General features: G+C 31.9%; 1 protein-coding gene across 1 annotated transcript in view; it reads left to right on the top strand.

Annotated features, from left to right (window-relative positions):
- LOC143240677 (DNA-directed RNA polymerase I subunit RPA1-like) overlaps positions 1 to 15718 on the top strand; it is a 50744-nt gene that overhangs the window by 16722 nt on the left and 18304 nt on the right. The window contains 14 exon segments of the mRNA XM_076483499.1: positions 283 to 441; positions 712 to 742; positions 745 to 851; positions 2058 to 2278; positions 5519 to 5738; positions 6283 to 6536; positions 7578 to 7686; positions 8850 to 8933; positions 9786 to 9956; positions 10940 to 11059; positions 11988 to 12199; positions 12705 to 12789; positions 14440 to 14640; positions 14752 to 14880. Coding sequence (XP_076339614.1) covers positions 283 to 441; positions 712 to 742; positions 745 to 851; positions 2058 to 2278; positions 5519 to 5738; positions 6283 to 6536; positions 7578 to 7686; positions 8850 to 8933; positions 9786 to 9956; positions 10940 to 11059; positions 11988 to 12199; positions 12705 to 12789; positions 14440 to 14640; positions 14752 to 14880 — 2103 coding nt within the window.

The raw sequence follows: 15718 nt of genomic DNA on the forward strand, positions 1-15718 counted from the left end.
CTTTAGACTCAAACAAGTAATGAAACACTATTTTCACAAGCAAATCTTCAGTAAAAATATTTCATTAAAAGGTTTTTTTGTTTAGAAAATACATGTACTTTTTACTGAAAGCGTACCAAATTTTGTGAAGATGCACATGGTGTACCATAAGTTGTAGTGCAAATACTTTGTGTGCAAGTGTGTAGACAAACTTGTGTATGTTATATCAAGTGTGTTGCAAAAGGGGTAATGAATGTAATGTTTATAAAAATATAAACTTTTTTCTTTCTTTATTTGCCACAGCTTATGTTCCTGAAAGGAAGAAAATACGAGAATCCCCAAACAGCATCATTAAACAAGGTTTTACAGTCCTGCTCTGTTCTTAGAGACGTTCTGCACATGCTGAAGAAAAAAAGTGAGAAGAACTTGGAGGAACAGGAGCCACTTGATGAAAATGTGAAGGTTTGGAATTCAACAATTAAATTATTTTTTTACTGTAGTTTTTATAGATTGATGTTTTGGTTCTGACTGTTTGAATTTGTAAATCATTGAAATTTCTAACATTATTGCTGTTTTTTTTAATCTTCAGTCTTTGCTTAGGATGTTTTAAATATAATTTTTTTTTCTGTTTAATTTTGTTCATTCTAGGAGTGTGTGTACAGTTCGTAGATTTGGCAAAATGATTCTGCTTATTTAGATGCAGCAAAATTTTTTTTATCTTTGTCTTTCTAGGCTGTAGTTGATAAGTTACCTGGTAAAACACTGGGGAGAAGCTGGACATTGCTTGGAATCAGCTACAGATTAACATCAACTGTGTCGTGGATAGTGATTTGGATAGGTTAAGCACGGACAAGACCCCTGGGGTGAAACAGGTAAACACTATAGTTTATTCACATTAATTCTTGCTTTATATATTATATAGCAAAAAATATAGACGTAATTTTGTATATTGAACCTGAGTAACATTGGAGGGGGGGGAAAAAGGTACAAAAAGTAAATGAACTTCAGCTTTAAAATGTTTGGATATTCTATTGGCCCGGGTTTAAGTAAAAAGAAACAAAATGGTTTAAAATGTCAATCAGTCCCTATAGTCTAATGCTTTTAAAATATTTTATGTAGGATGATAGTTGTGCTCACTTTCTGTTGGGCCTGGCATGGCCAGGTGGGTTAAAGTGTTCGACTCGTAATCCGAGGGTTGCGGAGTTGAATCCATGTCACACCAAACATGCTCGCCCTTTCAGCCATAGGGGTGTTATAATGTGATGGTCAATCCCACTGTTTGTTGGTAAGAGTAGCCCAAGAGTTGGCAGTGGGTGGTGATGACTAGCTGCCTTCCCTCTAGTCTTACACTGCTAAATTAGGGACAGCTAGTTTAGATAGCCCTTGTGTAGCTTTGTGCAAAATTAAAAAAAACAACAAAACTTTCTGTTGAACAGTGATAATTTATTCATAATTCTGCTAAACCTGATTGCACTGAGTCATAAAATAAAGGTGATGTCCTCTGTTTCAAGTAGAATGATTATTTGCTCAATTGAATATTATTTTTGAAAATAAAAAAACAAAAAACCCAACCAAAACTTTCAATTCTTATTTCAATCCATTTCTTTAGTGCTTTAGTCTGAAGTAAGTGTAGTCTGAAGTTTTTATTATTCTTTATAAGTAGGTGACATGAGTATGTGGTAATAGTCAATGAGAAGTTGAATATGTCACGCACATTGTAATTGTACAGTTCTGAAAAATCTGTAAATTTGCTTGGAAAATCAGGAAAAAACAATTTTATATGAGTGTGTTGCTTTGAATTAGACTAGGCTGAATTTTTCAGAAGTTTTTGTTTTTTTTTACTTGTAAACTCTCGTGAATAGTTTCAGACTTTTGTGACAACATAGAATACACTAATTAGTCTGGAATTATTGAGTCTGAGTGTAGGTAGTAGAATAAAAGATAGTGAGTGTTTTTACCCTAAAGGTATAATCAGTAAATTACAGTCTTTGTGGGGTTTCTTAGTGTATCGAACTTTATCTACTTGAGTAATGTTTGTGACAGTTTTTAAAGGTTTAAAATTTATTTTTTTTGTGAAGATTATTGAGAAGAAAGAAGGTTTGTTTCGTAAGAATATGATGGGTAAAAGGGTAAATTATGCTGCACGTTCTGTAATATCTCCCGATCCTTATATCATGGTGGACGAGATAGGTATTCCAGACGTGTTTGCCAAAAAACTGACTTACCCACAACCTGTTACACCCTGGAATGTACAGGTTCTTCGACAAGCTGTTATTAATGGCCCTGATGTTCACCCTGGGTAAGTGCTTGTCTTTCAGTTCAGGTCACATCTATAAAAGACAATAGACGTCAACTAAAGCCAAAGTGAAGGCATAGAACAAAGTTCAACACTTTATAAAGTTATTAACTCTTTGACTCTGGGCAGATGCATTGCACCCAGTACATAAACACAAAAGTATAATACATAACCATTGAAGTCACAATGATAGTGGTTGTACTATAGTTTTTATTACAGTATGTATTTCTTCACTATCTTTTGCAAATTATCAATAAATATTACAAGGTTTTTGTTCATGAAATATTATATTTTTACCTCTTTTAAAACACTTCTGTACAAGTCGCAGAGTTAAGTTCAAAGGTTAATTAAACACCTTTACTACCAATGTATGCAAATGAAATTGTTATAATTCAAAGTTTATGGTATCAATATTTTAACTCCTTTATTTCAAAAGAAACATTTAAAAAATGCGTAACCTTCAGTTTTGTGTTATGACGTGACCCACGAGGTATGAAAAATCTCAACATTTAAGCTTTTTGTGTAGATTTGGAAAATTCCAGTTCTGTAGAAGCATGTTTCATGATTTAAGTACATTTACTTGCCCTGTTGACACATTTAGTGTCAAGGTTCTCTGGCTAAATTGAGTAAAAATAAGTACTAAATTTTGTTAACCCCTGATATGGGTGCAATAGTTACCTTCTGTAGTTTTGCTTGGACTGTATACCATACATGCAATTTTTATATATGTATATGGTCATTAGAAAGAGCTCATTTTATACTATAATTGAACAACAGTTATTTTGATATTGGCTTGCAGGTTTCATCATATGATATTTGTAACTACTTGTGGTATTGTTTGCTGCTTGATTCTCCTATAATACTTAGTTTTTTTGTTAGCTAAGAATGTTATAGTTAGAGAAACAGTTACATTGTATTTAGGTCTTACTTTTATATCTTAGTTAATTGTATGTTGCTTATATTGTAAAATGCATAATTGAAATGTTTAAGCATTTTTAATGTGTATCTTACTTTGCATCAGTTCTCAGGACAAAAGGTCTTGTGTAAGGGTAAAATAAATTTTACCAATCACTGGTGCATGTTTACTTAAGATACTGTAATTACACCACAAGGGCACTGTTGACTTGTGTGGGTAAGTAGCGAAAGATAAAGGACAGGAAAGAAAAATTATACATTAAAAATAAACTATATATGGAAAAAAAACAACTCATGAAATTAGGAATGTAAACAAAAGATATTTAATGAAAAATTAAAATGTGTACTTTTTTTATTTCTTAAGTTTAAGCATTTTATTTGAATGTATGTTGATGAAAATATGTACAGTTAGTGTTAAAGAATATTAAAGATGAATATTTACCTTAAAAAAGAACTTTGATATCCATTGAGGGAGGTTCTGGAGGTATTATGCAAATAAATCTGAAATTATAAGACAAAAGTATTTTTATACTTAAAATGAAAATCAAGTTGCACATGAACTATTAAGAGTCTCTGACAAAATCCTGCAAATTTTTGTGAGGATACATTAAGAAAGCTCAGAGTTACAGTATATTTTTGCACTTTTATTGTTCTTCTGACAATGTTGTGGATTTTATATGCCCCTCTGAGAGAAAGAGTTAAGTATGAAGATTTTTTAATCAAAGATTTACTTGTAAATGTTTTTTTTTTTTTTTTGGAATGTTGACCATCTATCATTCAAAGTAACTTTAATTTTAGGATCAAACATAATTTCTTCATCAGAAAGTTCTCAAATTTCATTTGTGTGATCTCTGTTGCATTCTAAATGACAACCACCCATTTTTTAGAAAAGCAGTTTTATCTGTTATGTTCTCAGTTTGAACACTATATGGGGTTGGTGGACTTGACTGACCTTCTAACCACCATAAAAAATATGGAACTGAATTTAAGTTGCATTTTTTATTCTAGAATTACTGCAAATCACAAATGATTATTCTAAGTAGCTTAAATCTTGTAACAGTATATGTTTATTTACTTTTATTTATTAATTTTTTGTTTTATTAATCTTTGAACCATGTCTGACTAATAATCCCACCACACAAGTTGTAAATCGCTGGCTGCACGTGTGGTTCATGTTTGTGTATCAACTAATATAAAAGTAGCTTTTAGAAAGTACAACAGTGCAAGTATATTTTCTTAGTTTCAGTACTAGTGTACCAGTATTTTGTAAAATACAATTATGTTTTGGTTACTATACATTATTATATATGTATTAATAATTATTACTATTTACAGATAAATTATTAAAATTCAGTTATTTTTCTTAAATCAAGAACAGTAAGAAATAAATATATAGAAAACATTTATTTCTGCTAATTACGAAGTCTTTTGTATTTGTGTATTGTCCTTGCTAAGCCTTGGCAAATTTAGTATGTTGAGGATGTATAAATAATCATTTTTGTAGGTTTTGTGTATGCAATTTGAAATCGAAACTGATTCCAAAAAAACTCCCCTGTGATTTATCAGACTTTCTAATTAAGCTAAAAAAAATCAAATTTCCAATCATTATCTCTTTAATTAACACTTTTTTGAACTCTGCAACAGTAATGATATCTTTACTTCTACAAAGACTGACAGAATTACATAGCTCAAAATGAGCTCTTTTGATTGGTTATGAACATTTAGTTAAGTGAGAAAAGGTAAACAGATATTTTCAAATGAGCAAGAAGTAAGTGGAGCCACTGTAGAGGGCTCATTAAATATAATTTTTCAGCAAATAGAAAAGGTAGGAGGTTTTACTGTATATTCTAGCTTGTCAGTATTGGTAATTTGAGATTCTGTTGACTTTACATTTTATGATGTTTACAGTACAATCTGACTAAAAGCAGAGGATGAAATACTATGCGACACAAATAAATCAATATTTAATTTTTTTTTTAATTTGAAATGACAAATTAAACAAGTTCATAATAGGAATATTTGAATTCCAAGTTTACTTATGGACCTTTATAAAATAATAGCTTAACAAAATTTTAAATGTACTTCTTTGAAACATGGTAATGTACACTCTGACCCCTACCTGTATTGAAAGGGATGTCATAAACAAGGAAGTTGAGATTTATACATTATTACCTCTAAGTTGGAAAATTTAAGGTGTACATAAAATAAACACTTTTCTTGCTTAAAGTTTAAAATAAAATGTTATTTTTGTGATTATATAGATTCTTAGGGACATTTATGTGGTAAACAAAATACTGTAATTCTTTTTCATATTTCCTATTTGTGTAGAGCTGTCTTGGTACAGAATGAAGATGGGTCAATGGTCAAGTTGAGCCCTGAGGATAAATGTCAGAGAGAAGCTATTGCAAAACGACTACTGACGCCCTCCCATTCCTTCCAAAGTGGTTTACAAGGGAGCAAGATTGTCTATCGACACCTCCAAAATGGAGATGTTTTATTGCTGAATCGACAGCCGACTCTACACAAGCCAAGTATTATGGCACACAGGGTAGGAAGGAAGTTCATATTCTTGATTTTAAAAAAAAAGTATTGTGCAGAAACTAAGCAGAAGGGATTCAAGATCATGGTATTACATTAATGTTTGTAAGATGCATCAAAGATAAATCCTTTCTTGGAATATTGGTGAATATGGAAAAAGAACTGTCAAAAACAGAATCATGGAAGATGATAAAAGTGCAAGCAAATCACTAGAGAGCAACGTGTATATGTGATTGAGATTTGTATATAAGAAGTAAAGATATGCTTCTGCAAAACCTCAAATTTCTAGCAAGCCACATAAATATCTGGAAACCTTTTTTTCTGAAAACCATAATTAAAGGAAAAAAGCAACAACAAAGTTTTGACACAATTTCCTTTTAAGATACAGACTAACTGATAACATTGCTGTTAATGTTATGTAATACACATCTGCTTGTTATGAGAATTTAAGTTTTTCAAAATTTAGAACTACAGTTAATAGGTTTTAATGTTAGATCTGTTGCTTATACATGTGTATGTAAAAATAATGTTCTGTTTCACCTCTCCATCCATAGGCACGTGTCCTTCCAAAGGAGAAAACTCTTCGTCTCCATTATGCTAACTGTAAAAGCTACAATGCTGACTTTGATGGGGATGAGATGAACGCCCATTTCCCTCAAAGCGAGTTAGCCCGTTCTGAAGCCTACAACATTGCCAGCGTGAACAACCAGTACTTAGTTCCAAAGGATGGGACTCCACTCAGTGGACTCATTCAGGATCACGTTGTAGCTGGAGTTCTACTGACCATTAGAGGAAAATTCTTTACAAGGTATGTGCAAAGTTTTATTAACCCTTCATTTTTTTATTGTTAAATTCTTGATGAAATAAATAATTTGTAGGTAGGTGAGGTTTTTGGATACTAGTAAAAAATCCATGTTATGGATGAATTATCATAAGAGCTTCTGAATGAAGTAAATATGAATCTATAAATAATATATTAACCACATCATATCTACTACATGCAGTGCTAATGAGACCATTTGAACAATACCAGAACAGCTACAATAGGACAGACCAAATAGTGATTGGGACACTATTTCCTGGAAATGAATTGGTTTGATGTAAAGTGTATTAAGTAGCTGAAGTGTAATTTCTGTCAATTTATTTTAGTTACTGATTACCAGAATGATAGTTAAAGCTTTTAATACTTTCTATCTCCAAGAACGTGGTCTGTAGAACAAGCTGCCATTGAAACAACTCACAACTTTGTAGAACAAGCTGCTATTGAAACAACTCATAACTTAGTCTGTAGAACAAGGTGCTATTGAAATAACTCTTGAAGTAATACTGAGTATTTGGAACATTGCTTACCAGACTTTGAAGGATTTGGTGTCATTTGAAAGGAATGTTTTTTTTGTCTGCTTCCAAAATGTGTTTTATTGTACAACAGTGATTCTCAAACTTATTTGTCAGTAGATTTCTTCAGTGGGGTAAAATATCCTACAGACCACTTACTGGTTCTATCTTACCTGCTTTTTTTCTCATGTATGGCCTCAAGTTTTGCACTGCCCATCAGTGACTTGCTTTTTGAACCAGTCTATGGACTGCCTGCAGGCTCTTGTTGACCACCAATGGTAGAAGATAATCATTAGTTGAGTACTTGGAGAGAGTACCTCTGTACTTAAATGCCATTTTTAATCTAAGATATACTGTAAAACTTAAAGGTATAAACTTTTTTCACTAATAGAATTCAAAAGTTTAAAATTTTTATAACAATAATTAAACATTTTGAGAGTAATAAAACTTTATTAGCCATTGAAGTAATGAAGAAAAGGTAGAAAAACAATTAATTTCAATTATTATTTTAAAGGGCAGACTATCAAGAACTTGTTTTTGGTGCACTGACCTTTGTCCAGAAGCCAATCAAACTCCTTCCCCCAGCTATAATCAGACCTGTAGTACTGTGGTCTGGGAAGCAAGTATGTTTCTTATTCCTACCTTAACTGAATTAATTTTTCCTAAATTATTAACTTCTCATCAGAAATAAAACTTAATCCAGTAATGAATTTTGCTAATTCAATATACTCTTTGTATTTACATGGAATAGAAAACATTGTATAATTAGTTGGAAAACTTTAATGTTATTGGATTTTGAGTGTTTTGAATGTTTTTAAAATTGAGAAGTTCTGATTGTGAGCTAGCTAATAAAGTTTCCAGTGCAGATCAGATTTTAAACTATTGTAAATTGTAATAACAGCTTTTCACAGTAGAAGAAATTTTATTTTTTATAGTTATAAAAAAAAAAAAAAAAAGTGATACATGAAAGATATTACAGCTAAACTTTGAAGGTTTATACATCATATATCATTATTAATTATATTGGAACAAAGACTGACAACCAACCATCAATATTCTATTGAACATCACCAACTAACAATCAATCATCGATAATCTACCAAACATCGCCAACATACTATCAGTATTCTTCCAAACATTGCCAACATACTATCAGTATTCTACCAAACATTGCCAACATGCTATCAGTATTCTACCAAACATTGCCAACATGCTATCAGTATTCTACCAAACATTGCCAACATGCTATCAGTATTCTACCAAACATTGCCAACATGCTATCAGTATTCTACCAAGAATCACCAGCTATCAATCAACCAGCAATATTCTACCAAGAATCACCAGCTATCAATCAGCCAGCAATATTCTACCGAACATCACCAACTAACAATCAGCCAGCAATATTCTACCGAACATCACCAACTAACAATCAGCCAGCAATATTCTACCGAACATCACCAACTAACAATCAGCCAGCAATATTCTACCGAACATCACCAACTAACAATCCGCCAGCAATACTCTATTTCTCTAAAGCTCTGCCGTTTGTATATTTGTATCCTCCATTTTGACATATCTTTATTGTTTGTATAATCTCAAAAAATATGAATTGCAACATCACAACCTAGATTCTAAAACACCAGGTGGTTTTAAAAACGTGAGCTGTTTCCAACATTCTTAAGTTCACTGATTAGTAATAGTAATATGACAACTAAGCTAACTAGAAGAACATTTTGTAGAGATAAAATTGAAATTTTGTCTTAAGGTTATTTTACATGATCCACAGGTTGTGTCCACCATTATTATTAATATAATCCCAGGAAACAAACCACCACCCAATATTGAAGGAAAAGCAAAAGTATCTGTCAAGGTAAAATATTGGTTTTGTTTCTAAGCAACTCGATTTGTTCTTCAATTAATTATGTCTTTAACCCTAGAACTTCAGTGTGGTTTGTTTAGTTTACAGGTTCAACTCGTGTGGAGTCAAACTGACCCTCAGCTCTCATTCTATTGTTAAGAAACTAGTTCTTCAAGAATTTGTTTTGTTAAACTTGTATATTCTTCTAATTCTTGAAAATCACTAAGGCACTAGATAAAGAATGAAATGTTTAAAAAGTAATAACCCTAATACTAATGTTGTATGACAGGTGTAGTTAATTATAATTACACATTGCCAACTTCTTATTTTAAGAAAGTTGTTTGTTTTAGAAGAAATCTATCTTGTTCTTTAAACATATTTTGTTTATTAATACTGTTTATCTAGTGCATACTTTAGTCTGACATCGTGACAAACTACAGGTACTCATGACTTATCTTATAGACCTTTGCATTAAACTGAAATTTGTCAAAACTTAATGAACTTGTAACACAAGACCTAATTATCTATTGATACCCAGATGTAAGTATTGCTATTGATAACATAACTTAGTATCATTAACCCTGTTAAGATGAAAACTTTGTTTCTAATATATAGGGAAGAAATTTCCTGATATTTTTTGAAATTTCCATTATAAACATGTTAATGCTGATAAAGAAATATCTTTCATCAAAGTAAAATCAGAATGAAAACTATTCTTATATTTAGTGCTAAATAAAAAATTAAAACTTGACCACACCAGAATTTACACACAAAACCAACTCAGTGGTTCATTTATTGGTTCAAATGCTTCCTGTATCTCTAGTTCAGAGTTGGTTTAAAATGAATATGTTTCTGTGCTGGCAGAATTGGCAGGTTGAATGTCCAAAGCCTTGGATGGCAGGAGGAACACCTCTGCAGGGAGAGTCAATGTCTGAGAGTGAGGTAATCATTAGAGGTGGTGAGGTATTATGTGGAGTTTTGGACAAGGCTCACTTCGGACCTACTCCTTATAGTCTGGTACACTGCTGCTATGAGGTGAGGATTAGGTGTTTACAAGGATAAAGAGGATAATTTAGGAAGGTTATTATATTTGCTTGCACTGTAGATTGTTTTGAAGATAACTGAGTTAACCTCTAAAACATTTCCAAACTTTCCTTATGAATATGGTTATTCTGAGTAAGTTAAAGAAATCTCCATTCAAAGTGAAAAATGACACCTTAGCTATACCTCTTCTCAATTTGTTTACTTATGTCTTAACAAAATACAAACATTAAAAAAATTAACTTTCTACTTCTCTATTTCTTTTTTAATCAAGTGTGGCCTAGTGTCCAGCATGCCTGGACTGTGAAACTGAGGGCTTATGATTTGTCTTGTTTATGCACAAAAAAGTTTTCCGTGCCTTGTGGTTGTGGATGCATTATAAGAGTGATAGTCAAATACCTATGTTTAATCAGTAGTCAATGAATTTTTGGTAATAATGTTGACCAGTTCTTTTCTCTTTAGCCTATCAATTCACAATAAGGAATAATTAGTGTAGATAGTGAGTGTGGTATAACTTTGCACAAAAAATTCAAATTTCTTTATTTCTTTCCAATTACTTGTAACTTTACTTATTTAAATTTTTCCCAACGTAAGGAAAATGAAGTTAATGTATTAAATAGAAACTTGTGAATTCAATGAGCTATTGTTTAAATTTTTGTTTTTTCAATATTTTGAGAATAGTTTTAAAAATAATCAAGGCATGTTTTAGAGATTGTAGTTTATTTTATTTTGGTAAATTAAGTGCTATATTATAAATTTTTAACCATTAGAAAAAAATTTCTTAAACCATTAGAAAAAAAAAGGCTATATTTACATGTCACTTATTTTAGTATAGGTCTCATGTGTTAGTTATTTTATCTAATGCTAAGAAATATTATTCAGCATTCACTTTTTAGTAGATTTCTGCATGAACAAAGCCTCTGATAGTTCATTGAAAACTAAGTTAAATGTGTTAATTGTTTTTTTCCATTTTAAAGCTATATGGAGGACAGACATCGACTCTGCTGTTGACCTCTCTGGCAAGGGTGTTCACTCATTTCCTTCAGATCCATGCAGGGTTTACTCTGGGAATACAAGATATCCTAATTACACGAAAGGTAGTGTTGATCTAGAGAGAACACTAGAATTACTATAGGACTTTGATTAAATAAGGGTTGATCTAGAGAGAAAGCAAGATTTACTACAGGACTTTCTGATTAAATAAGTGTTGATCTAGAGAGAAAAAAAGGTTTACTGTAGGACTGTGATTAACTGTTGATCTAGAGAAAAGATTTACTGTTGGACTTTCTTATTAACAGGATTCTGTTACATGGAGAAGTTTTTAGGATTTATACTGGATTAAGGAATTACATTAGATAGTACAATTAGTGGTTTTATTCTTTTTTTGTATGAGTCTGATGAGTACAGAAAAAAAGTACTTTCCTTCCCATGGTGATTAGACATCAGCTGATTTGTGTGCTAATGTTAGTCTACAGGGCTTTTTTCCCAAGGTGATAGATGCTAGCTGGTTCATGTACTAATGTTAGTCCACAAGGATTTTCCTTCCCATTGTGATAGATACCAGCTGGTTTATGCAATAATGTTAGTCTACAGGGCTTTTCCTTCCCATGGTGATAGATACCAGCTGGTTCATGTGCTAATGTTAGTCCACATGGATTTTTCTTCCCAAGGTGATAGATACTACCTGGTTCATGTAATAATGTTAGTCTACAGGGGTACTTTAGCTGGTCTACAAGACTGTTAAAATGAATGTGTTTTCAGATGTAGCTGTTGAAGTATATTGTTTTATGAGGTAACTTTAAAGTACTTTAAAAAATTAATGTGATACAATGTGATCTCTGAACTAGTTGGTCATCAGTTGGACAAAAATTGGGAACTGCAAGTATACACCATGGAAATGAACACATTTTAGGTTTATTAAAATTGAACAGTTTAAATTAGTAATAATTTTCAGATCTCTGGTTTTTGTTTGTAGTAAGCTGTTAATTATACAGCTATGAGAACTGTAATGCATATTTAATTAAGGCCAATAAGAAACGTTGGAAGATAATGAGAAGTGCCGAGACTGTCGGCAATGAAGTGGCCGCTGAAGCTTTGGATGTCACCGACTCAGACAATCAAGAAGAATTGTTAGATAAACTCCAGGATGCTCACAGAAGTAAAGATGATAGAGGAATGAAGCAGTTAGACAATGTTATGAAACAAATAACTGACTCATTTAACAATAAAATTAATAGGTAAGGAGTGAATAACCTTTGGTTTTAATTTCAGTTTGAACCTTGAATTTCTACTGTTGTGGGTGTTTCCTTGCACTTTTATTCAGCTAAGCTTCTGTGGAAATATCAAATTAATAACTAGATACAGTGAAATCAACAGATTAAAATTACATATTAGTGGTTATAAAAATTGTAATAGAAATTTAATTTAATAAAAATAATTTTTGTGAAATTTTAATTCTAAAATAATATATCTCTTCCTAAAGTGGTTTTCTGAAATATTTTGTTAAAGTTATATCAGTATTATTTATGAAGTTATTGTTTTTCCTAGATTTTTTTTTCCTTTTTCTTTCTGATGATGGTTCTTATAACTTTAATGTGTTTTGTAATATTATCAGAAAATATGTATAGGTCATTAATTACGTTACTCAGTGATAGCTCCGGTTTAATATGACTGATCTTACATTTTAGTAAGAACATTTTATAGATAATTGTCACAAAAACAGTTTTTCTTTATCTATAATAGAGTCTGTTTACCAGATGGTTTAATCAAGAAATTTCCAGACAACAACCTTCAGTTGATGGCTCAGTCTGGAGCAAAGGGATCAAGTGTAAGTTATGATCAGTGTCTAGAACTAGGGATCAACTGAAAGTTAGTCTTATTAGCTAGATGTATCTCAAAATGTGAAATGTATGACAGGCCACTGATTAGACTTCCAGTCTTGTCATGAATTATGACACAAAATCAACAGGTTGGGTTAAACCTGTTTCTATTGGTATTTGAGCATGAAGAAGCTCACAAAGAAACATTTGTAAAGTTTACCAAAGAGCCTTCCAAACAGTTGGAATTAGCAAAGACCAGATAATAGCTGACCCAGCATGCACTGTTGCACCCATAAGTATTTACATTGATTAGTTCTGCTATACTACATGGCTGACATCAGCTAGTTTCAGTAGGTGTCGTTGATTTGTCTCTGTGTTCATGACTAACTGAAGGTGAAACCTTTCTCCTCAAATACCTTTTATGAACTTGCACAGAGCAACACTGGAACAAAGTCTTTTCTCGATATTACGCACTCTTCTTACTCGGGAGCTGTTGTGGCATCACATGATTTGCTGTAATAATGTTTCATTGGTTAACTTTTGGATGCACATGTTAGTTTCATGATGGTTGAATATGCTGTGCTGTATTTGAAAGACCCAGTTACACACTGAAAATTTGTGAAAGAAACCACAGTGGTGCCCCTGGTGACAACTATGGCCTTTGCATTCACATCAAAACACCCCTCTGTAATTTTATCTTCTTATGTCCTGTCATTTGAGATGTAAAATGTACTGATCTGTAGTTTTTGTTTTTATAATCACCATATTAAATGTTTCGTTTAAATTCAGTATGTGATTGTTTTGAAAAAGCATTTTACTAGTACATTTAGTTTTAATTTTATCTGTGCAAAAGAGCTTTTCATGAAATATGATGTTTTTGAAAGAAAATAATTATAGATTTTGTTCTTACCATGAGATCTAATGTATGTGTAATGCCTTGTAAAATAAAAGTGACTGTGGTGTTAATTGCCTACTGTAAGATCTGACGTAAGGGGTAGCTTTAAAAAAAAGATTTCAGACTCATAATTCTTGATGATGAAAAACCCACTTGAAATAAAAATGTATCTCAGAATGGCTGGTATGGGTATTAACACTTTTTTTATTGATAAGCAGAGAACAATGTTTCGACCTATCTAGGTCATCTTCAGGCTAACAAAGAGAGTTGCATTTAGAATGGCTGCAGGGCTGCTTAAAAGGCATAATTGAACTTTTACATTAAAAAATAGATAATTAACAAATTTGAACTCTTCCTTGAATATAGTATTTCAAAATTGAAATTTGTTCACTAAATAAATTAATTTTAGAAATAAATTTTTACTCGGGTTGATTTTGGTGGACTTTAATAAATGAAAACTTTGATATAATTAACAGTTCACCCTGTTTGTATTTAATAGAATTGAGGAAACCAAAAACAACTGTACACTTCACAAATATTTTGTGCATTATGGCTATGGGGAAGTCTCGTTCGTAATGAACAAAAAAAGGTGGTAATAATCGTGAACTGTTTTCTGAACACAGTACTTATAGGCCCCTAGGAGGAATGTTGAAATAGTTGATCAGGATAGGAGTAATTTGTGCATTTTAATTTGGATGGAAGTGTAGTTTTGATAATTTGACATTTTAAAATAAAAGTTCTAGTTTTGTTTGTTATATGTTAGGTCAACTGTATGCAGATTTCCTGCCTCCTGGGGCAGATCGAGCTGGAGGGGAGGAGGGTTCCTCTCATGTTGAGTGGGCGATCACTCCCTTCTTTTATGCCCTATGACACTTCTCCGAGGGCTGGAGGTTTTGTAGCTGGAAGATTTTTGACGGGAATTAGGCCTCAGGAATATTTTTTCCACTGCATGGCAGGACGAGAAGTGAGTGAATTTCATTTATTTTGTAGCATCTAAATGAGGAAATGATTTTTACTTCTGTTTAGAAGTTCATTCTCTGATTTAATATATTTTCCGTAATTTTGCTGTTTTCAGGGTTTGGTTGACACAGCAGTCAAGACTAGTAGGAGTGGATATTTACAGCGGTGCCTCATTAAACATCTAGAAGGTATAGTTATTAACTACGACTTAACAGCAAGAGACAGCGATGGCAGTGTTATACAGGTATTACTATTTCTGTATAACAAATTACAGATGTTACAGTTTCTGTGTAAGAGACTACAATGGACCTATGTGTATTATTGTTTTACTTATCTATACTTTTACTTTAAGTCTCAAAGTTATAATACACAGACTTCCTAGTAAGTAGTGTAATATATACTTATTTTTCTAAACTTTAACTTTTGAAATGTCTGCTGTGTATGATAATAGCTAACATACAAGTGATATATCAAAACTTTATTGCTTAAGTTTGAAGCCAATATCTTTTAGGACTGTATGGTATCCTTGAAACTAAAAGTGAGTCCCACTTACATTCACTGATCTGCATTGGAAAACTTGTCTTGCACTTTGTCAGAGACAAAAATAAATTTCCCAAATCCAAATTATAATTTATTTCTAGATTAATTAGCAATTGTCTTATAGACCCACACCTCTATACAAAAAAACCAACAGCCGTAATGTAAGTAGAATCAGGAGATTAAACAAATGGCTGGTTAAATTTACATGGCTGATGGACATGCTTATAACTGTTGTAAAGAGAAGGTTCTCCTTTACATGAATCTCTGTCTTGTGCAAGTTTTCTTGCTTAAGTTATTCAGTTGTTGTGATATTTGTTTCCTGAGCATTGTTGTGTTGCTTGGTATATACAAGAATATCTATTCAAGTGTAAACTGCTTGAGAGTAGAATGAATATTTAAGTCCTTGTATTTTTATTTACTGTTATATATTTTTTAGCCAAATTAACTAAAATGTAAATGCTATACACTTCTCAGCATAGCCTAACAAAACTTACACAAAATAAAACTTGTAGTATTATGCTAGCCTCAGCTGATGACACACT

The sequence above is a fragment of the Tachypleus tridentatus genome, chromosome 13, assembly GCF_004210375.1.
Source record: "Tachypleus tridentatus isolate NWPU-2018 chromosome 13, ASM421037v1, whole genome shotgun sequence".
Classification (NCBI taxonomy): Eukaryota; Metazoa; Arthropoda; class Merostomata; order Xiphosura; family Limulidae; genus Tachypleus; species Tachypleus tridentatus.